Source organism: Sporothrix brasiliensis (assembly GCF_000820605.1).
Source record: "Sporothrix brasiliensis 5110 chromosome Unknown Cont18, whole genome shotgun sequence".
Lineage (NCBI taxonomy): Eukaryota > Fungi > Ascomycota > Sordariomycetes > Ophiostomatales > Ophiostomataceae > Sporothrix > Sporothrix brasiliensis.
Genome location: NW_024467137.1, coordinates 1025102 through 1046234, shown reverse-complemented (window position 1 = coordinate 1046234; position 21133 = coordinate 1025102). Strand labels below are relative to the sequence as shown.

Below are 21133 nucleotides of genomic sequence, written 5' to 3'. Positions count from 1 at the left end.
TATCCGTACCGCAAAAGTACCTATTTCCAGAGGAAAGACTGACGAGAGGAGAGGTTAATACCGGCCACGAAAGACATTGGCAGACTGGAAGAGAATGAATGAGGTGTGTGTGGAGTGGTCGTAAAACGAAAAGGAGTTCACCAGGGAGGGGCGTCAGCTATGATTGGCCACAGAATCCCCAGTTGAGTGCGTCCGCGCGACTGGGACCCACTCATATTTGGCCGGCGCTGTCTCTTTTTCTTTTCTTTTTCTTCCAGCCCTCACGGTGTGTCTTTTAGACCTCGAATCCTGAGAAGTGTGTTCGTGAAGGAGGGAAGTCTTTGGCGGAGGACACTGCCAAGCAAAAGGAGACAAAGCCACCGAGACACAGCACACATATGCCCCTTCTCTTTCGTTTTGCAAAGAGATTCAGTCGTTGGTGGCTCCTGCCGTTGTCACGTACGCTCCCTTGCATCGTTCCTTTTTGTCAGTGGACCCCCCATTCGCTCTGAGTTTGAGTACCTTACCTGGCACTATCTTTCTTCAGCCAAGGAAGTAGCGTTGCAGCCGTCGTGCAATGATGGGGCTAGGTTCCTTGTCGCTGTCTCTGTCTACTCTCTCATTTATTTATTCTTTCTTCGACAAATGGAAAACTATTTCTCTTCTGTCTACCCTGGTGTGTCTCTCATCCGAACCCCGTCAGCTTCCGTTTAGGTCACAAACGCCGATTTGACTGCCAGATAGCACGTCAGTGAGAAGTAAAGTTCGCCCATCGAGGCCACAACAGACTTGGCTGTCGTGAATTTCGTATCGTGTGGCCGCCCGTCACTCCGGACCGGATGGCGGCGTGCTAACCGTGGCGACAATCCTTGCCCTGTCCGCTGCTGTGGAAAAGAGAGAGAAAAAGACAAATTGTCGATCGCCTTGGCTCGAGCATTCTATTCGGCCCTGGACCAGACGAGTGAGGAAAAGCAGCTGGAAACTTGAGATAAAGTATCCGGCCGGGGGTTTGTCGAGCCCCGTCCGCCGAAAACCAGCGCTGGTGATAATGGATGTGTTGCCTTTGAAAAGGAAATGAGAAGCGCATCACGAAAAATGAACAAATGAGGCTAGCGGTTCTAGTGCTGCAAAAGCTTTCAATAGACTAATTTGGTAGCGCCCAGGCCAGCCGCACGAGCGAGAAAGGGATAATAACAGTCTGCCCCACATTTACCCACACGGATGGACGAGACGAAGAGAATGTAGGAGAGAGCCTCGAGAGCCACCAAATTCTGAAAGGTGAGAATTGTTGGGTGGAGACAGCATGTTTCCCTCTGCCCCACACCTCTTCTTGCCTGGTGGATTCTGGCTGGGTGATCAGGTCAGGAGGCGCCCAGTGCGTGGCGTGCACCACCCTGTTCCGCGGCGAATAATGGGGCACAGCTCCATTGCGTTGGCAGGAAATGCGCTGTGCGCTGGCGGATGGGCAGAAGTAAGAAAAATACAGTACATTTTAGGGCTCTTTCCCCGCAAGATCGTTCTGCTTTAGCACTAAAAGTTGCCGAATCCGGAAGAAAAAGATGTCACCTTGCGTACAACTACAACTGTCCCAACGCTGGCTGCAACGGCCTCCGACGACGAGAAGGCAGACGGCAATTCATGCATGTACTTTGTTCTAACAGTGTCGTGGGAAAACTTTGTAAGATATGTCTTCACGATATTTCTATCCAAAGGACGTCAATTCTGTAAGAACCCTGATATAAACCTCCTCTTGTTCGTGGTAAACGCAGCACACAAGACGGAAAATGTGCTAGGACCAGGCCATATTAAAAAGCATGGGCCCTAATAAGGCTGTGCCCCTTATTTTTTGTTAGGCGTTTGGGGACTGAAAAGTCGCGGCAAGCGGGAACAAGGTCAAGCACACTGGTGCAACACTGAAGAAAATCGTGTAAGTAACAAGGCGTATTGCTGCATTTGGAAATAAGGTAATCTTACGTGTGACAATGAGCTGAAAAATGCAGGCCCCTGCCAACAAGACCTGGAACGTTTGCTAGGAAACTTGCGGAAATTCATCAGAGGGGATCGGCTCTTACTTTTTCTCCAATTGACGGTAAACAACTAAACTGAAAATCAAGGCGCATCGAACTATCGACTCGTCTCATTTTTGGGTGGAAGGATTGGCATTGATAACCCAACAACAGGGGTCGCTTTGCTTTGGGAGGGGCCTGCCCCCGAGTAGCGCAAGTTTTCGACCTGGAAAGCCGGAGAGCCAAACTGGTGAGCAGAGGATCTTCGCAGGGAGGCACGAGTCGATACCTCGAGTCCGTACCTCCGCTCCTTTATGAATTTGCGGGAGTGCCATGTACTGATGCGTGATAGGTTACTTTCGAGCCTAGCCCGGCTGATGGGGAGTTCTCACTGGGAAATGAAATCGAAGTATGCGTATGTTGTATGTCGTAAAGCCTCGAACGAACTTTTCTTGTCTCCAGAAACCGCTCTCTGGCGTTTCTTTTTAGCTCAAGGTCATCGACCAAATCGTGTTTGTGTTGTGAGAAAACCTTGGAAGACCTTGCTTTGTGCCTTTTGCGGAGAAACGTGCAGAGACAAGAAGAGCTTGCAGGGAGAGCATCTTAAAAAATGGGTCTCTCTTTAGAACACTGCTGAAAGATAGGGAGAAGGATGCTCGCACTCAATGAGTGAATATGCCACGGCACAGACAGGCGAGACTGCCATACAGGAAAACGGCAGTGACATATGCGTATTGCGTCGTAATAATACTCCGTCAACACGTATGAATCTGAGCTGCCAGAAAAACGCTACGCATCTGCCAGACGCGAAAGGAAAATGGCTCTTTCCCTTTTTCAGGTGAACCACTTTCTGCACTGGGTCCTATACACAAACTAGACGGGCGTACGACACATGGCCTTGGAACCCTTTCAAGAGCAGGAAAAAGGGAAAAGATAGGCAACCATCCCAAAAAGCGACTTCGATGTCCCGAGGAAGAGGTTAATGTATCTTACCAAGTGGTGGGAGGGAAAAGGGGGCGGGAAGAGAGACAGGGGGGCGAAGCAAAAAGAGTGAGGGGCTACTTTCAGACAACAGGCACAGTTCCGTCCCGCTGTGAGTTCTCTGGTCGTGGTCTCTTTTTCTGGGCGGTGCACAGCCCAATTCCAGTCTCCCGGATTCGAACGCGCGAGAGCAGAGTTACACTCGCCATTCCAACGTCAAGAAAGTAAAAGAAAGACGGACCTCCGCCACGCTCCGTGTCTCTTTTTATTTTCTCTCCGATGTACGTCGTATTAATGTGGCATCACTATTCGGTGGCCTGCCGCAACTGCCATGCCGCAGATTGGGAAATTAACGGTGGGAAACATGGAGGGGGGAACTGCCACCCGGAAACCGCCTCGACGGGGGGGGGGAGGAAAGAAAGGAACAAAATACAAAATGGGAAAGGGAAAAGGAGTGATCCGTGCTGGCCAGGCCTCCCTGTTCTTCGCGTGCGGCAGGGAAAGAGTCTGTCATGGGTACGGAGTCTAACGTATGTATTCTCAAGGTGTAGGCTGTGATAGACTTTCTTTTGTATCATTTTGTCGAAGCGATAGCTACCTATGTCTTGCTTGTAAAGGGGCGGGGAGTCTAGCTGCTGCACACAAAGCAGACTCGTGTGTATGATGAAAACAAGGAGACGACGAGAAGAAAACATCACTATTTAAAAGTAGCCCGGGACCTCGAAGCAAGAGGGGTCAGTGGGCAACTGGACTGAGACACGCTGCTTTTCGTTTCTCTTGCTTTATTTGTCGGGTTTCTTCGGTCTGTTGTTGCTTCGATTTACCATGTTGTTGCCTCCTTCTATCTTTGTTTTGTCTTGTATTGTCTTGTGTTCATGCTTGAAGTGTCTTGCTTTTTTCTTCCATCTTCAAAGGCTGGGAGGCTCTTTCTGTGTATGTTGTCATGCATGCTCTCTCGTTGTTCGTCAACGTGCGCTAGCCCTCTTTCTCATGGCGCATCTGTGAATGTACGAAGTATATTCTTCTTACTTTTTGGGCCTTTGCTCTGAAGGGAAAGGGGTGAACGGGCAAGACGGAATAGCCCATGATGGGTCCATTCAAGCGAGGATCTCAACACCATGATGGGCGTCAAGGAAATCAGGGGTGAGTGGGGGAGCAGACCAAAAAAAAAATGAGAGAAAAGAGGAAAAGGAAAAACGAATAGCGTTGCACCGAGCCGAGAGAAGAGACAAGCCTGGACCACCACCATAACCAGCCACCATACCAACGTAAATTCAAAGAAGGGAAGGTTTCGTGGTGCTGGGTTCAGCTGCAAGTTGCTTTGGGCTGGTAATAACCCATACGATGCGTCAGTGTGCCCTGTGCACCGGATTACGGGGATGCTGGTCCTTGCACCTGCTCCACAAGGCCTCTTTCACAAAGCTTTAACATTTTTGCCACGATGATGCTTTTGTAGTCTTACGTCGTACGGAGCCCATGTTGGCCAGGTCTTTTACAAATACCTCTTTCGTCGGTCAAATGACAAGTGTGACACACGGGACTTTTAAGGTGGTGCTGTTGGAATAGGGGACAAGAGATGAGTCCACGAGGGCGAGAGAGAGGATTGTGCTATATATAAAAAGGGTGATTACGGTACAGAGCGGAGGACCAGGGACAAAACACCGACAAAAAAAAACCCATCGAATCACGCACGCTATCTTACACCTCCTACGTACGCGTGCTGCGGCAAACCCAACACTGTGACCCAAGAACGCGACCCAACCAGACCAAACGCAAGACGCACGATGAGGCAGGTTGTGTGTATATTAAAGGATGGTGGTATTCTGAGATAGCTGGTCGGTCAAGAAAGTGCCAAAAGGAAAATACGGCAGGCGAGGGCATGGAAGCGGCCAACTCGCAGTGGGTGTGTTATGAGTAAGTGAGGAGTGGACGGCAATACACGACACCAATCAAAGAGAAGACAAGAACGAAAAAGAAATGGCTTGTTCCATCGGCAGGCAAATGGGGGCTCAGATACAGCCGAATCAGACACCGAATTATGAGGTACAGAGGAGGGGCACGCGGGAGCACGAAAAATGCCCCCAAAATCGCAAAATGACCTAGAACGGGTCGAAAAGGAAGCCAAAGTGCAGTGCTGTCGCCGAGGCTCAGGGCCGAAATAGGAAAATCACGCATGTCTCGCCGACCGGGCGTCCTCGTGCTCTTTCCCTGGCGATATACCAAAATAACCCCACCCTTACTGCCACACCTCCATTCCCCCCTGTATGCCCCTAAAGATTAGGGTATGCACCATCACCAAACCCAAGTGGCAATCTTGCCTTAGAGCCGTTATCAACCGCCAATGCCGCTCTATTTCCTGCTCTCCTACCGCCGTTCTTCGCTTTCAGTCTTGCTTGTTGGCGGCAGGGCATCCTGGGGGATTATTCGGAACGGCATTCGTCTGCTCTTTTAGCTAAGTTTACTCACCCGCCAAAATGGATCTGATTGCTTCTGCCGGACTTACGAATACCGTAGAAACAGCTGGATGAAATGTTGGTCGTTCCTTTCCTTCTTGTTGACCAAAAAAGCACCTTCCGTCAGCACGTTCTCCGTACATTTTGGTAGACGCGTTTCGATACGGCAAGCGCGACCCCCAGTCCTGCAGTGCTCCGTCACCTTCGAGGCACAGGGGGGTCCCTTTATGCTCAGATCTTTTGTTGCGTTTTTACTCCCCCATACTACTAGAGAAAAAGCACGCAGTACGTCTCCGGGGCAGCTTGGCTTTTTCTGCACTGGGCTCTTTCTACATTTGTTATTTCCCGTTTCCCGCCAGCTGGCCTTTGTCCTGCTTAAGCGCGGCCTTCACTCGATGAAGAAAGGTCGAGAGCGGGAAGAAACGTTGGGTTTGTAGCCCAGGATAGGAAAGGCTTTGCATCTGAACCGCTTTGCACTTGGATAAGAAGAATACGAGACAAAAGTAGAAATAAAGGCAAAGTGGCAGCCATTTGTTTTCCTTGTTGGCCGCTCTCATGCGACTCTTTGCGATTTTTCTTTTCTTTCATTCTTTCTTTCTGGTTTTTCGTTTCTTTACTACTTCCACTAGAGAGCGAGTGGAGTCCGTCTTTTGGGGGCACAGCTGCGCTAGAAAGGAGCAGGTCCCGTGAACGAGACTGGACAACTCATGGGAAGAACAACAGACACCTAGAAGCCATGTCTGCTCTGGAGGCAGGTACCAAAAAGTGTGTGTGTGGAGAATGGCGGGAAAGAGCTGGGCAAGACAATGAGAGAAAGGGTCGTGCAGGTAAAGGGAGGGAAAGAGCCAGTTGTCATACAGAAGCGCTACAAACCACTAACAAAAACTTAAATTGCCCTAAAAGGAAAGAACGAGGGAAACACGAAAACGATACGCTGCGTGTCTTTACTTGTGTTTTCGACTGTCCTCTCATTTTCCTTGGATTCGGCAAGCAAGAATGAAAGATTAAAGAAACGTGTGGATAGGACTACGGAGAATTAATTTCTTTTTGTTTCCGTAGGCTACAGGGCGGACTCTGGGCTGGTCCACAACCACACCACTCACATAGCTAGTGTCGTATGTACTGTACTGCAGGTGGCGATGAAGGTACAGACATACGTGCAAGGTACATCGACTTCGACTTCCTGTCTTGGGGTCTTTTTTGTTGGAAGTTGCGCCCCGAGGAGCCTCAGTAACGAAGGCAGGAGCAATATGCGATCATCTCCTTAGCAGCAAAAGCAAACGATAGCCTCGATGGCAAGAGCCCGGAAGCAGCGATAGAAAAGGAAAGAGCAACCCCGTTGAAAGCCAAGAGAACCGCTATACAGCAAGTTCCAACAGCCTCGCAAACTAGGGGTGAAGATGGGATACACAGGCACTCCGTAGAGAGCGGGAGGACATGTTGGTGAGGCTGAAAGGGAGGACGAAAAGGTGGCCAGAGAGACGAAGAGACGAACTAAAGAAGGTAGTACACAACAGTTGGAAGACGTGGATCAATATGCCAAAAAGCATCTTGCCATGTGCTGCTTTGCCTATCAATGGTGGCTGTCTCTGGAAACTCTATTCAGCTACTGGCTGCTACCATGTGCTGCCGTCTGCTGTTTTTGTTGCGCTGTGGACAAGGTATTGGAACTACAGATACTTGAGGCGATGGTGGCGTCGCCCGTTTGTGTGAACAGAGAGGCTGTAGTCACCTCGCGTTCCGCATGCCAGAGCGGCGCCTCTACGCTGTTGGCATTGTTGACATTGTCGATTTGGCCGACGACGTGGACTTCTCGAAACGCAGGATTTGTCCTCTCCGAAGAAGTTCGCTCTCGTCACATAAAGTCTGCGATGCCGACGAAGAGTGTTTCAGTAACCCCGTGCAGGGCGCTTGTCGTTCTCTTTTTCCGGCGGATCGTGGCAAGCACCGGGCGGCCAGGCGCGAGACAAGAAACGCGAAAGCCGTCGATCGATCATGAATAGGCAGAATGGCGACACACGACGTGTTGTTTCTATCCAGGTCGAGGCCATATAGGAGCCAAGACAGGCGAATACGATCTGTACTACGTCAGTGTCCGGCCACGATAACGACGACAGACCGGGCAGGACATCAATACATGCGTGTTCTGAATCACACGACCACCGTCATGAAAAAAGAAAGAAGTGCAAAGAAAGACTATAAGTATGGGATAAGATGCCCTGGCGTAAGGGTCAATGTTGGACAGAGGCCTCAACCTGATCCCTATTTCGACATTTCCTCGCCTTGGCCTTTTGACATACTTGCCTAACTGGGCATCGTACATGAAACATTTAGACGTACTCCACACGTGACTATCCCGTACAGGAATAGAGAAAACGGGCGGGAAAATCGAGATATGATCCCAAAAAAAGCAATCGCCCCTCCTGCATCTACCGGGGGTTGACGGACAGTATCAGATCGTCACCGAAAAGGGAAGGTAGAACGGACTAAAAAACCAAAAAGCAACTGTTGCAGGGGGTGGCGGTCCAATTGTCACGTGCAGAAGCCTTGTGTAGATGAACAATGCAATGTTTACGCCGTACGACTTTTACTTTCTCATTTACATGAGGCATCTTTCCTCGATATGCACGCGAGGTGCCATGATACGGGCAGTGATATATATATCGAAGTAAATATCATGATACCGCCTATACACGTTCACAACAACGCCTCACTAGTTTGATATGATGTGGTCAGTGTTCTCATATAAGACTGTAGCAACGAAGAAATTATTTACATGATGTAGTTAAAAGAATATGTAAACTATTAAGAACCATCAGATAACGATGGCGAGGGCATAGAAATCTATCAGGAAGCCTGCGCATACCAGTTTAGAAGGTGGCAACAAAGAGGAAATGGGGTATCGTTGATCGTCGCCATAGATTTTTTTTAGCTGTCCAGGAATGATAATATGGCATTCGTTCTCTCCGAAAAGGAGGGATTGAGCGAAACTGGCTGCTGTTTAGACATGCGCCACGTTGACAGGTTTGTCCTGCTCGCGGCCGGACAATGCCGACTCAAGTGAAGGATCTGAGATAGGATGCTCGGCGAGGACGTCACCGTGCTGCTGGTAGGCCTTCTCCATGTTCCAGTTGAAGGGGCTGCTTGTGGAGAAAAGGGCGTCGATGGATTCGAGCGAGCGGTCGGCGGTTTCCGGATAAACTGTGTGTGGCGGTTAGCAAGACGAACGACAAAACATAGCAAAGCGAGCCGCATGAAAAAAAAGAGGGGGGAAACAACATACAGAGATAGACAATTGGCATCCAAAGTAGGTTGAGACCGGCAAACAAATAGTAGGTCCGGCTCTCCAGCTGGGCGAACATGATTGGGTTGACGAGAGTGGTCCAACCGACACCAATGGCCCAGCCCGTGATGCCAAATCCGTTGCCCTGAGCGCGCATGTCGGACGACCAGATCTCAGTAGGGATCAGGAACGCCACGGTGCCCCAGGTAGCTGCATAAAAGAGGTTGAAGAGGAACAGCATTGTCACAGCAGCTGGCGCGTACTGGGCCACCTTGGTCGGGTTATGGCGAGCGCCCTCGTAGACGCTGGCGGCGATCAGGTTAACAGCAAAGAGGCCGAAGGCGCCACCAATGAGGCAGCGGCGGCGACCCAGGCGGTCAACAATCTGAGCGCTGATGATGGTACCAATAATGCCAATCGTGTTGATACCGCCGGCCAGACCGTTCTGCGTCAGATCCGTGTAGCCGGCCTGCTTGAGAAGCGTCGGCGAGTAGGCCGTGACGGCCGTAATGCCAGTCCACGAGGCCATGATCTGCAGCCACAGGCACAGCCAGGCGCGGCGGCCGAGGCGGTGGCAGGGCTTGCCACCGCAGCCGGCGAGAATCTTGGCAAACTGGATGGGCGAGCTCTTCTGGCTGCCCTTGGCGACCGCCACGATTTCGAGGAACTCGTGGTGGACCTCCTCGCCGAAGCCGCCGCGCAGCTGCGTCAGGACCTCGCGAGCCTCGTCGGTGCGGCCAACAGAGGCCAGGTAACGGGGACTATCAGGCAGCATCTTGATGCCGGCCAGCAACAACAGGGCGGGCAGCGTCTGGAAGGCCAGCAGAAAGCGCCAGCGAACGTCCGAATAGCCATTGTCGACAAAGGCAAGGCCAAAGGAAATCCAGTACGCGAGCGAGATGCCCAGGTAGTTTGCGATGAAGACGTAGCCCAGGAAACCGCCACGGTGTTTGGCTGTGGAGACCTCTGACACAAGCACGGGGGTGATGCCGGTAAGAGCGCCTGTGCCGATGCCCGTGATTACGCGCGCGACGATCATAAAGTCACTGGACTGTGTGGCAGCCTGCAGGGCGCCACCCACGAGCGCAAACATCGCGGCAATGAAGAGACCGTTGATACGCCCTATGCGGTCGGCAGCCCAGCCACCGGCAAAGCAGCCGAAAATGCAGCCCAGGTAGTACACGGAGACGATGCCACCCTCGTGCACAGTATTTGTGATGGTACCGTCAGGCAGACCAATGCCAACCTCCTGTACATAGCGAGGCGCCGAGTTGACACCACCCATCACGCCCTGATCGTAGCCCTCGAAGAAGATGCTGATCAGAGAGAATACCTGGATGGAAATGCTGAGCTGGCGAGGCGACAACCTCTTCCAAATAGTGATGTAGCCCATGATGGCCACGTTAGGGGAGGAACAACGTATGAAGGAAGGAGAGACGAATGAAGGAGGGAGATAATAATGTGCGTTTGGGAGGAAAGTGACGAGGGAAGAAGGGCATGAGATGAGGGGGGATGGCAGACGTCTGTTTTATATGTCTCCGACGAATATCAGTGCTTGCATCGGTTAGTCCTCGCCGAATATGGCCAGCGAACCAAGCTCTGCGCGTCTAATAGAACGTGACAGTTAGGCCCCTGCAACGCGCACCCCGTAGACACTGCAATTCAGGGAAGAGGCTCGGGGGGTCGCGGGAAGCAAGACGAGACAAGGGTAGAGGCAAGAGAGGGCTTCTGAGAGTGATGGCCAGAGGCCGGATGAGGCTGGAGCACTCCCAGCAAGATAAACGCAAATTATAGGAAAGGAAATGGAGGGTGAAAAAAAAACAGGTTACAAGGTTGAGGGCGGGTTCCGGATGGGTGGAAATAGTAGAAAACAGACGAGAGAAGGAAAAGAGACAAAGCGGGATCCTGACGTAAATAAGGGGCCTTCTTTTCGTTTTCGTTTCTGCTTTCAGTTGCGTAAGAAGAAATGAATGTCTGGGTCGATAGTGTTGGTGGACGGCTGGCCACAGGAACGAGTCACATCACTGCCGGTCATGGAGCGAGTCCCTCAGAGTCTAGTGCCAAACCCATGTGGCACCGCTTGCAGCAGTTGGTGAAGTCCCCCGGACTGTGGAGGATGTGGGATGGCGGAGGTTGCCCGGATGTATGGCAGACGGAGGCGGATGATGGCGGAGGAGGGCAAATGCTGAGGGAGGTGCAGAGAAAAAACGCGGAGGTGATGTGCGCGCCAGGGGAGGGAACAGTAGCCTTGCGCCCCACCAGTGACGAAGAAAGTCGACACTCCATAAAGGGGCCTAACGTAGCGAGAAATAAGAGCGCGAGCGCTATCGCCCCTTGGCCTTTCCTATCCCCCGGATTTGCTATCCCATAGCTCCTTCCTCGTGCTCAGCGGTCACTCCCCATTTTCTTGTTTCGCCACCACGTTGCGCCTTCTCTTGCCCGTTCCAGAACTACAATTTTTTACAGGAAGAACTGAATTTGATGTACGAGGTTGGCAAGAACGAAGGCTCTTTGGCGCGGAAGGAGCTGTTAAGGCGCAAATTTTAAACAAAAATGGTGGGTTTTGGCCGAGACGAACTTCCAGAAAGCAACGATCAACAAAATTACACCCCTCAACGGCGATTGACAAGCGTCAAGAATGACATTGCGCCAGCAGAATATCTGGCATACTTGCCACAAAACAGATACATTCGAGCTCCATGCATGCAGGCAAGCTAAGGTATGTCGTTGACGGGCGGCGGCTTCTGACAGATCATCTCCCGGGGCAAGAGCTGGTAAAAGTGGACCGCAAATGCCGGTCCCCGCTGCATTTGCATGGCGTTCCTGGAATCCGTAGGGAAGGCTGCATCATGCGGCACTCAGCATCCCGCAAGGCTACCGCACAATTCAGATAACCGCTTAGCCGCAGTCACGGAAAGCAAGCAATGCCAAATGCCTATTGAGGGCGCGAGGATGGGCGGTTGTTTACTCTGTGACCTCAGAGGCCGACATCAAAGAGAGTCCTTCTCATAGCCTCTTAAGCGTTTAGCCTTTTAGGCGTGTAGACGTTTGGCCGCTTAACCGTCTTTTATTCTTTGCAACCCAGCACCTTGGGTCAACAATCAATTAGACCCATGATCTCGGTTATGCACAATGATATTGTGTTTCTCCCGTACTTGTGTCTTCTCCTGATTTGCATGAGCCTTTGCCATGCGATCCTCGATTAGTCTGGCTGGTGAGCACGACTCTATTCTGGGCATTCCGTCATATCCACCCTAGAAAATAAAGAAGAATATGGAAGAACCCAGAGTTTCTGGCTTTTGTGATCTTGTGCCTCCCGGGTCCGAGGGCTTCTTTCGCCCGTCGCGTTTTGGTTTTTACTCGTTACTCTTTCATTTTTGACGGCTCTTATGTCATGCCTCGTACTTTTGTACAAGGATAATGACGCCTCACACCTTCCGAATTGCCTACACGCTCCCTTCAATACGGCACTCGCCGGGGTTGTTGTTTCTTATTTCGATTATTTTGAATATCTTTGCGGAGTAACATCCACTGCTCTTTGGTCGATGCCAGGATACGATTGGCCGAAATAGCCGCAGTTCTGCACCCGAACAAAAGGAAACCTTAACAAGGGCTCCAAAGTGTATGGGGCGAACCGTTCTTCCGTGGTTATTTCCCGACACCGGTTTCTGTATGTGAATCGTTGGCTCGTACTGAAGAACAATGGCCCGGCCCAGGTCCTTGTCGCGTGGCCAAATCACAAAATAGACAGTCGCCAAAGAGACGTTTTCCCGCGGCCGCCCGTGTTGCCTTTGCCGGTCGCTACTTCCGTTGCGGAGCCCTTTCCTTCTCCGCATTGCCGTTTGTCCTCTGCTTTTTCTTTTGTCCTGCTTTTATCGTCTTATGTTCGCTACTGGCTCTTGCTCGTACAGTACGAGCTCGCTCCTTCGCCCTTTTGAGACAACCCACGACCGGTCTCTCCTTCCCCGGCCCCTTGCCTTCTTGACCTTTGCGGAGAACGCCATTGTCTTAGTGGGGATTGGTACGGCATCTAGAAAAACAGCGACACGGGAGCCGTGCTGGCCGACGGAAACAGCGTGGGCAAGAGCAAACCTGGCATAAAGCCTACGGATCCTCTTTTATTTTTATTTCCTTCCATAGTCCCCGTATTTACCTATCGTTCCTTCTTCAAGTGGACGATATCTTCCTTGTTGTACCCCCCCTGCAGAGATAATCTACAACATCCGTGATTCTTCGCTTCCCTTTCTCGTCTTATTTTTTTGTCGTCGCCGTCTTTTAATATCGTGTTGCGTCCCACCCTGCCTTTTCATTCTTCTCGACCCATACACTTCCCGTTCATATATCAATCATCAGGTGCCCTCGCACACCGTCACTCGTTTCTTTTATCACCTTTCGGGAGTCTAAAAAGCAGACTTCTTTGTGTGCCTTATTCAACTGTCGCACATTGCCGTCTGTTTTTGGGCTACATTTTTTTTACTTATTTCTTTCTATTTGCCCAATTTCGCCTTCTTGGCTTTGCTGGCAAGAATGTCCGACTCGGCTTCGGCTACGGGCAGCCAGCCGCTGGATGTGAAGGTGCTGGGCATGAACAGTGGCACTTCCATGGACGGCATTGACTGTGCTCTATGCCACTTCCGCCAAGAGACGCCCGAATCGCCCATGCACTTCTCTCTGCTCAAGTACGGCGAGGTGCCGCTGGACGCCGAGCTCAAGAAGCGTGTGCTAGACATCATCAAGTACGACAAGACCTCCGCCTCGGAGCTGTCCGAGGTCAACGTGCTGCTCGGCGAGGTCTTTGCCGCCGCCGCCATCCAGTTCTGCGCCGACAATGGCGTCGACCTCAAGAAGGACGTCGATGCCATTGGCTCGCACGGCCAGACCATTTGGCTCGCTAGCATGCCCGACGAGGGCGTCCCGCGCTCTGCGCTCACTATGGCAGAGGGCACTTTTATGGCCTCGCGCACAGGCGTGACGACCGTCACTGACTTCCGCGTGTCCGACCAGGCTGCCGGCCGCCAGGGTGCACCCCTGATTGCCTTCTTTGACGCCCTGCTCCTGCACCACCCGGGCAAGCTGCGGGCGTGCCAAAACATTGGCGGCATCGCCAATGTGTGCTTCATCCCGCCGTCGGGGCCGCAGGATGCCTACGATTTTGACACGGGTCCGGGCAATGCGCTCATCGACGGCGTCGTGCGCAACTACACCAACGGCGAACAGGAGTACGACAAGGACGGCGCCATGGGCAAGCGGGGCACGGTCTACCAAGGCATGGTGGACCGCTTCCAGCAACGCATCCCCTACTTCCGCTGGGACCCGCCCAAGACGACGGGCCGCGAGGTGTTCCGCGACACGCTGGCCGACGACCTGGTGGCCGAAGGTGCTTCGCTGGGCATGTCGCCCGACGATGTCGTGGCGACGGTGACACGCATCACGGCGCAGGCGATTGTGGACCACTGGCGGCGGTATGCGCCGACAGAACGGCCGGTGGACGAGGTGTTTATGTGTGGCGGCGGCGCGTACAACCCAAACATTACCGATTACATGAAGGCGCAGTTTCCGCATGTCAAGATGTTCATGCTCGACGACGCCGGCATCCCCGCAGGCGCCAAAGAGGCGGTGACGTTTGCATGGCAGGGCATGGAGGCACTCGTGGGCCGCAGCATTCCCGTGCCGGACCGCGTGGAGACGCGCCGGCCATATATTCTGGGCAAAGTGAACCCGGGCGAGAACTACCGTGCGGCGATGCGCAAGGGCCTTCTCTTTGGCGCGGGCCGGGATCGGCTGGACCCGGTGACGTCGATGATCAACTATGTGGACGGCAAGGTCTTTGACAATAAGTGGGAATAGCCAAAGGAGAAAGAAAAGAGAGAAACGGGCCTGATTGTATACCAGCATGAGCATAAGCTTGAGGGTTGTATGAACGAGATCGTGATATCCAACGGACAATTAGAATCAGCACGGCATTTAAAATTTATTCAATCTTATTAAATCTTTGTATATTCACAAATGACAATCTGAGGATGATCTCAACTGGCAGACAAAGTCTCATGATTGGTTCCTCACGACACGAGAAGCAATGATCTTAGGAGCACGACTGCAGCCCTGGCTGGCCTTTGCCTGGCAGCTTTTGTATTCCTTCCACCCCCCACGCTATTTTGTGTGGTGTTTGATGCTCGCCCTCATAGTTTTATTCCTTTCTCGGCATTGACTTGAGAAGGAAAATAAATAAGATATATACAGAAAAGGCCTTGAGGGCCGCTGGTTGTTTTTGTACAAACTTCCATATCCAGAAATTAGAACAAACAAATGCAAATGGTATTCCCCTGCCCCCAAAAGCTGGACTCCTTTTCTACCAGCACAGGAAAAATCAAATCAGAACCAATCAGAACCAAATACTAACCAAGCCAAGAACAATCAAAACGCCATCCTCCGCAATACTGTCCGCCGATAAAATAATGTCAGTATACAAAATACAAGAAGCTGTGAGCCGCCACCCAAAGTACTTGTATGTGCCTTGTTAAAAGGACAGGTAGTTGTTGGACACGGCAAAGGGCCAGGTCCAGTCCTGCAAAAACTCGTCCGGTAGCTGCAGCTGCATCTGCATGTTGACGTCGGGGGCAACACCCGCGGCACCAGGCGCCGCGACCCACGTGCCAGGTGCGGCCGAGCTAGGCGACAAGCCACTGGGTGTACCCGAACCGGCGGCCTGTTGTTGCTGTTGCTGTTGCTGTTGTGGATCGTACATGGAAGCCGCGGCAGCATACGCGGCAGTGGGATTGGCGCCGGTTGAGGGAGACAGGGGCCGAGGCTGGCCAAACTGCTGTTGTATTGGTCGGTATTGTTGTTGCTGTCGCTGCTGCGGCTGCTGGTAGTCTTGCTGGTTAAGAGCCTCCGAAGGCAGTGGTTGTGGAATGGACACGGCCTCCGGTCCGAAGGAGCTGTTCATCTCCAGCTGGGGTTGTGTCTGCTGCTGAGACGATGGTATCGTTTGCTGTTGCTGACCCTTTTGCTTTTGCTGCTGCTGTGTTCGTTGTAGGTTCGATGCCGAGGCTTCGCTTGATGGCTGTGCGGTGAAGGCAGTGGCCCCGTTGGTATTGGCGCCGTTGTCGATTTGGTTGCGTACGTCAGAGTAGAAACCCTCCAGCCGAGCAACGAGCGACCGCAGCCGCGCTCCGGCGCCGGCGCCACGGTGCAAAAAGGCCTCTAGACTCTCGAGCAGCATGGCCATGGACAAAAGCAGATCGCGCACCAGACGGTAGGCGCTCTCTGAGAGTGGACCCTCCATAACCGACCCCAATATGACGCCGATACCGCCAATGTGGTAGATTAGCGGGGTGCTGATTGCGCGCATGTAGGCCTTGGGGACCTGGTGGAAGGTCTGGAGGACATTGTGCACGACAGAGCACTTGCGCTCCACGTCGACGTCGACCTCGAGCGACAGGTGGACCATCTCCAGTAGGGCCATGGTGGCCTGGATGTTGGCGGCTTGGAAGCCGAAGATGTCGCGGGCTGGGTCGCCGGTGGCGGGCTGAAGCGTCTTAAAGGCGTTGGGCAGAGCCGCGTACAGTTCGGAGACGCGGTCCTGGCTAGAGACGCGGAAGGAGCCGGGGGTGGTGGTCTCGCCGAGCAGGTTGAACTTGGAGGACCGAGAGCGCAACTTGTTGAGATTGTGCTCGAGAATGCGGTAGAGGTCGGTGGTGTAGTTCCAGCCGATCATCCAGGAGCCCGCATCGGGCAGTGGGGACGTGGCAGTAACAATACCTGGTAGCATGGACGATGACGAGGGGGAGTCGGTGGGGCCGTTGGTCGGCCGAGTTGAACTATCGACATTTGCAGTGTTCGACAAGGAGGCTGGATTCGGTACGGTTGGCTGGCCGTTGCGGTCTTCCGTCACGCCTGTTGGGTACTCGACCTTGGCGTGGCTCTCCTGGAAGTGGATGCAGCCGTCCCAGATGATCGCCGTGAAAACATCCAGGGTGTACGTGGACCAGTAGAGGCGGCGACGCTCCTCGATCTCTGTGGGAGTCAGGCCCGGGGACCAGTTGGCCTCGTCGTGCCACTGGTTGATGGCCAACAGGGTAAAGTAGTGGCCAATGTACTTTTGCATGACTGCGATTTTGGCGTCCTGGATGCTGGCGATGCTTAGCAAGGCCAGCGCACGCAGGTAGTCAAAGTCGCGGCACTGCAAGATGTCCTTGGGCAGGGCCTCCTCAGCGGCCGCGTAGAACATCTCGGGGGGCATTTCAATGGATGTGCCACTTGCCGCACTACCTGGGCTCGCCGAGATGCCGCCGCCGCTCGTCGACGAAGAGAGGGCGCCGTCGCGGGCGCGTGCCGAGGCCAGCGCACAGGCGGCCATGACGGAACAAAAGAAGGCGCGGTTGCTGACGTGCTCGAGCTGGTCAAGGCGGCGCTGCAGGCGGACGGGGTCAAAAAAGGGAAAGATGGGAAAGACGGTCTCGTGGTAGACGGTGACAAGGCGTTTGAGCGTGGGCGTCGAGGTATGCGCAAAGGCTTGCCACGTGGAGCTGAGGCGCTCGTTGGCAACGGGTCCCTGATCGTCCGCGCCATAGCTGGTGCTGGTGGTGCGCTCACTCATGGTAACGCGCGGGGCGGAGGGCGAGAGCATGGCGGACTGGGCCGGGCGATGCGGCTGTGGTAATGGCTGTGATGGAGGTGGTTGGTGGGATGGCGGATGGTGTGGCACGGGTTTGCCGTCTGCGAGGCTGCTGGCGGCGATGGAGAGGCCCGAGGACGTGGCCGATGCGGGCCGGGACGGCTGTGGTGAGCCCCGGCCGCGACGGGATGGGCGCGCATAGGTGCAGGGGATGTCAAACTCGGCACAATTGCGACAGCGACCGCGGGTATCGCCGGGGTTGTCCTGGCACTTGATGCGACGTTTATGGCAGAAGTCGCAGGCCTTGGAGATGCGCAGCAGACGCTGGGGTCGCGTTGACGACATATTGGGAGATATGTTGTGGTGTCTCGATTCCCCGCTGTCCGCCTATCCCTTCTCGCTCTGTCTCACGCTCCTCTACTCTCTCTCAGCGAAGACACGAGAGGAAGCATCCGGCGGCGGCCACCGAGCACGACATGAGGCGGCGCCGGAAAAAGGGGGGGCGGCTGGCAGAGATGGGCTGAGACCACGGCGCGATGTCAATTGGGCAATTGATAATTGGCGTAAACCGGGGTGGTAGGGGCCTGCCATCCACTGCCGTGCGAGGCCCAGGTGTGACGTCGGGGCTTTTTAAGACGACGTAGGAGCAGTCGCACATACAACAAAAAGGATTGCGGTGGACGAGGATCTGGCAAGGATGCGAAATTGGTGGTTGCAGTCGTAAGTGGCTCCTGGAATTCCGAAATAGCGCTGTGTTAACACCGTACGCCGACGGATGTCTGAGAGGTGGAATTGGGAGACTGCGAAACCTGCGGCGGCCAAAACAACGTGATGCAGAAGAGAAGAAGGCGGTGCTGGAGTCGAAAAGATAGATGCAAAGGATAGAAATCGCAACACGCAAAACGGAGAACAGTAGAAAGTCAACGACAACGCCGGTTCGGCGGGCGGTGACAAACAAGGAAAGCACGGTGGCGGCGGAGCATATAGAGGGAAGGGACAATGGGCCTGAGAGCCTGGGGCGCTCTTGCAGCTGTTAGTCATAAACGATGAGAACGTGACTTTGGCCAAACAATAAAGAAGATGCGCCATCAGGGCAAGTACGAATTACGCAGGCTGACACCAGCAAGAGCGACTCTGGCGTGAACGATGATCTTTTCGCGGCTTGGATCGTCTCTTCCTCCTGTAGCGAGCTCTTAGTGCGCATCCAGCGGGGAAGGTGGGACCCCGAGCTCCAGGTGAAAAGGGTTTGTTAGCTCTCAAGCTCCCATTCTCGGCCCTGTAGAAGAACGTGCGGTTCAATGGTGATCACAAGTTGACAACTGCGTTTGCTACCTCAGGATTTGCGCTACGGCCGCTAGCCCGAGATCTTTACGACGTACAACATCATGAGCTTTGCTCCTGGATAAATCGTTGCTCCCATTGTCTCCCCCGAGGATGGGAGCCGGAGCTCAGGGGGCAATTTATTCCACTCTTATTCTTTTCCGGTAGCTACTGCAGAGCCTACGGGAGAATTAATAAACGACGAGGAACGAGGCAATTGGGGCAATTGCGCAGCTGCTCCGCGAATGGGCGAAAATCATCAAGGATAGGGAAAAAACCCGGCGAGTAACATCGTCGAGAGGCCGTTAGTAGATCGGTTGTGGAGAGGTAGTAAGGTGGTAAGAAAGAGACAAACAAGCCAACGCAGCATGTGCTGTGCCTTCCAAGGCAAGTAATAGAAAGAAAGGTCCGAAAGCAGAAAGATCAGACGAGATATCTCCCAGTCGCTCCTAACGAAGAGGAAGACCGCTTGGGTCGGTGGCTGATTGTGGCGGGGCGCAAATAACCCAGCGCGAGTCAGCCAACGCAACGCCAGATCGATGGCCGATGACGGGCAGGCCGATTGGGAAGGAGCGCAGGAGTCAGGAACTGCCGGAGATGGCAAGAACAGTGCACGCTCACTCGACCTTGACGGCCGCCAAGCTCAAGCCCATTGGCCATTTTACCCGATGTTCATTGGCAATCATGTTATGCTGAACTCTGCATGTAATAATGTTCCCAACTTTAGCGATGGACCATCATTACATTTATATGAGTGGGATGCTTCTATTTTTATTAAAGGGGTCGAGAAACAAGATACGACGCATGATATAAACAGGACACACATCGGCTTTCGTAAGACGTCCAATCTACGGGAGACTGTCGCGGTCCAGGCAGAATGCAGGAATGCATACAGATACGAGCACTCTGAAGCCACATTGACATGTATGAGACCTGGCCCCAACGAAGCCCTGGCTAGACAATACTCCTGAAAAGCTTGTCGCATGTCAGTGCTCTTCTGGTGGAGACGACTTCGCCTGCAAGACAGGCCCACACAATGTCATAAGAATGAGCATGGCCGCCCGTGGATGCCACAATTCTAGTCAAGCTTCACAAGGCTCTAATAATTTGCAACTGGGATGTTGACGAGAACAGTTGAAGCCATTGAAGCTGTTAGTCTTCCAACCACGATATTTTCAGAGTTTTTGCCACAATAGTCCTCACAATTGCCCTTTCATTTCTTTTTTTTTCTTTGCGGAGTACTTCTCCTTTGTCCAGTGTCACAGCTCCCGCTACCTCATTTTCTCAGTCGGGACCCCTTGCGTTTCATGCGGCTTATGCTGTGGCGGTTGTGTTGCATTGTGCACGATGCCCGCTACAGACTTTGCTACAGAACCAGCCAAGATCTTGTTAGTGGGGCCTGCCCCAGCTTGTCGGAGAAGCCAGGGGCGCACTTGCCTTTTTGAGCTCTTGCCTCGTTAACATCGTTCGCCCCTGAAGGTGGCCCCCAAACGTGGACGACACTCGACAACAAAGCCCCCTTCGACCCAAACGTCCTGAAACGCCATGTCGTCGGAGATCCACCACAACACCACACTCAACTCGATTCCAGACAACACCAGACAACACCAGACAACGCCATGCACCATATGTCGTACGAGACTGTCCACCGACGTCGTCATTTTAAAGCGTACGGGTTGACAATGCTTGGCCCTTTGGTGCATCAGATCAAACTTTGACCTATCGACAATGCCTAGCCTCTGCCCTTGTCCTCTCGATTCCTCCCTGCAAACATAAGTTTTGTCATGCAAGCTGAAGTCACAGATAGGTGATAATGACGAAGGCGTTACGCCTTTCTAAAACGAAGACGACGCTCCGCCAAAAGAGAAGAAGCAGGACATAACTTAATACCTAGGAACATGGTCGTCTCCGTTTTGTCTCCTTACCCCATTTCTCCTTGACTAACACGTCTCTTGGCTGCTCCATAAGGAGTTCCCTTCTGGAGCGCCATGGGTGCATGTTTCTGCCATGTTTCTGCCTGGTGGAGAGAGAGAGCTGGGTTGGTCAAGCACACTAACAGTGAAAAGAAGCAGTCGGCATAGGCGGATTGCATACAAACGCTTCATGGAAAGATGAGGACAGGCAAACTTGGCCTGTTCGCGACCACACACAGTTCTCCGTTGTAGTGGATCTCGCCCTCACCACGGACTTCGCTATGGGCCTGCCTGGCCATGGCCTCACAGGTCTACGCGATGGATGCAATGGTGCAAAATGGACTGCCGTACGGAGTCTTGGCGGACGGTTGTATGTACTCCGTAAACTGGACCATGACATGGGTACTGGGGCATATGGTAATATGGTCGTGTGCACTGTGGGCCTGTGCAAGCGTTCTTATTTCGCTTTTATTTTTGTGTTCATACGTCGTATATCTTTTTTATTTGCCTCTCCTTCTCTTCTGCTTTGCTTCTCTTCACCTTTTATTCCTATCTCATTCTTCCACGGTCTTTACCTTATC

General features: G+C 53.0%; 3 protein-coding genes across 3 annotated transcripts; 1 reads left to right on the top strand and 2 right to left on the bottom strand.

The window, feature by feature from the left end:
- Positions 1-8420: 8420 nt before the first annotated feature.
- On the bottom strand, positions 8421-10095 carry SPBR_01587 (uncharacterized protein; the record flags this gene model as incomplete). The annotated part of the gene is made up of 2 exons (XM_040759897.1): positions 8421-8620; positions 8703-10095. 2 exons carry the CDS (start codon positions 10093-10095, stop codon positions 8421-8423), a joined length of 1593 nt encoding a protein of 530 aa, XP_040619290.1.
- Positions 10096-13229: 3134 nt separating this feature from the next.
- On the top strand, positions 13230-14549 carry SPBR_01741 (uncharacterized protein; the record flags this gene model as incomplete). The annotated part of the gene is made up of 1 exon (XM_040760051.1): positions 13230-14549. One exon carries the CDS (start codon positions 13230-13232, stop codon positions 14547-14549), a length of 1320 nt encoding a protein of 439 aa, XP_040619289.1.
- A 670-nt stretch (positions 14550-15219) lies between these two features.
- SPBR_01374 (uncharacterized protein) lies at positions 15220-17664 on the bottom strand (the record flags this gene model as incomplete). Its single annotated transcript, XM_040759685.1, has 1 exon — positions 15220-17664. One exon carries the CDS (start codon positions 17662-17664, stop codon positions 15220-15222), a length of 2445 nt encoding a protein of 814 aa, XP_040619288.1.
- Positions 17665-21133: the final 3469 nt, after the last annotated feature.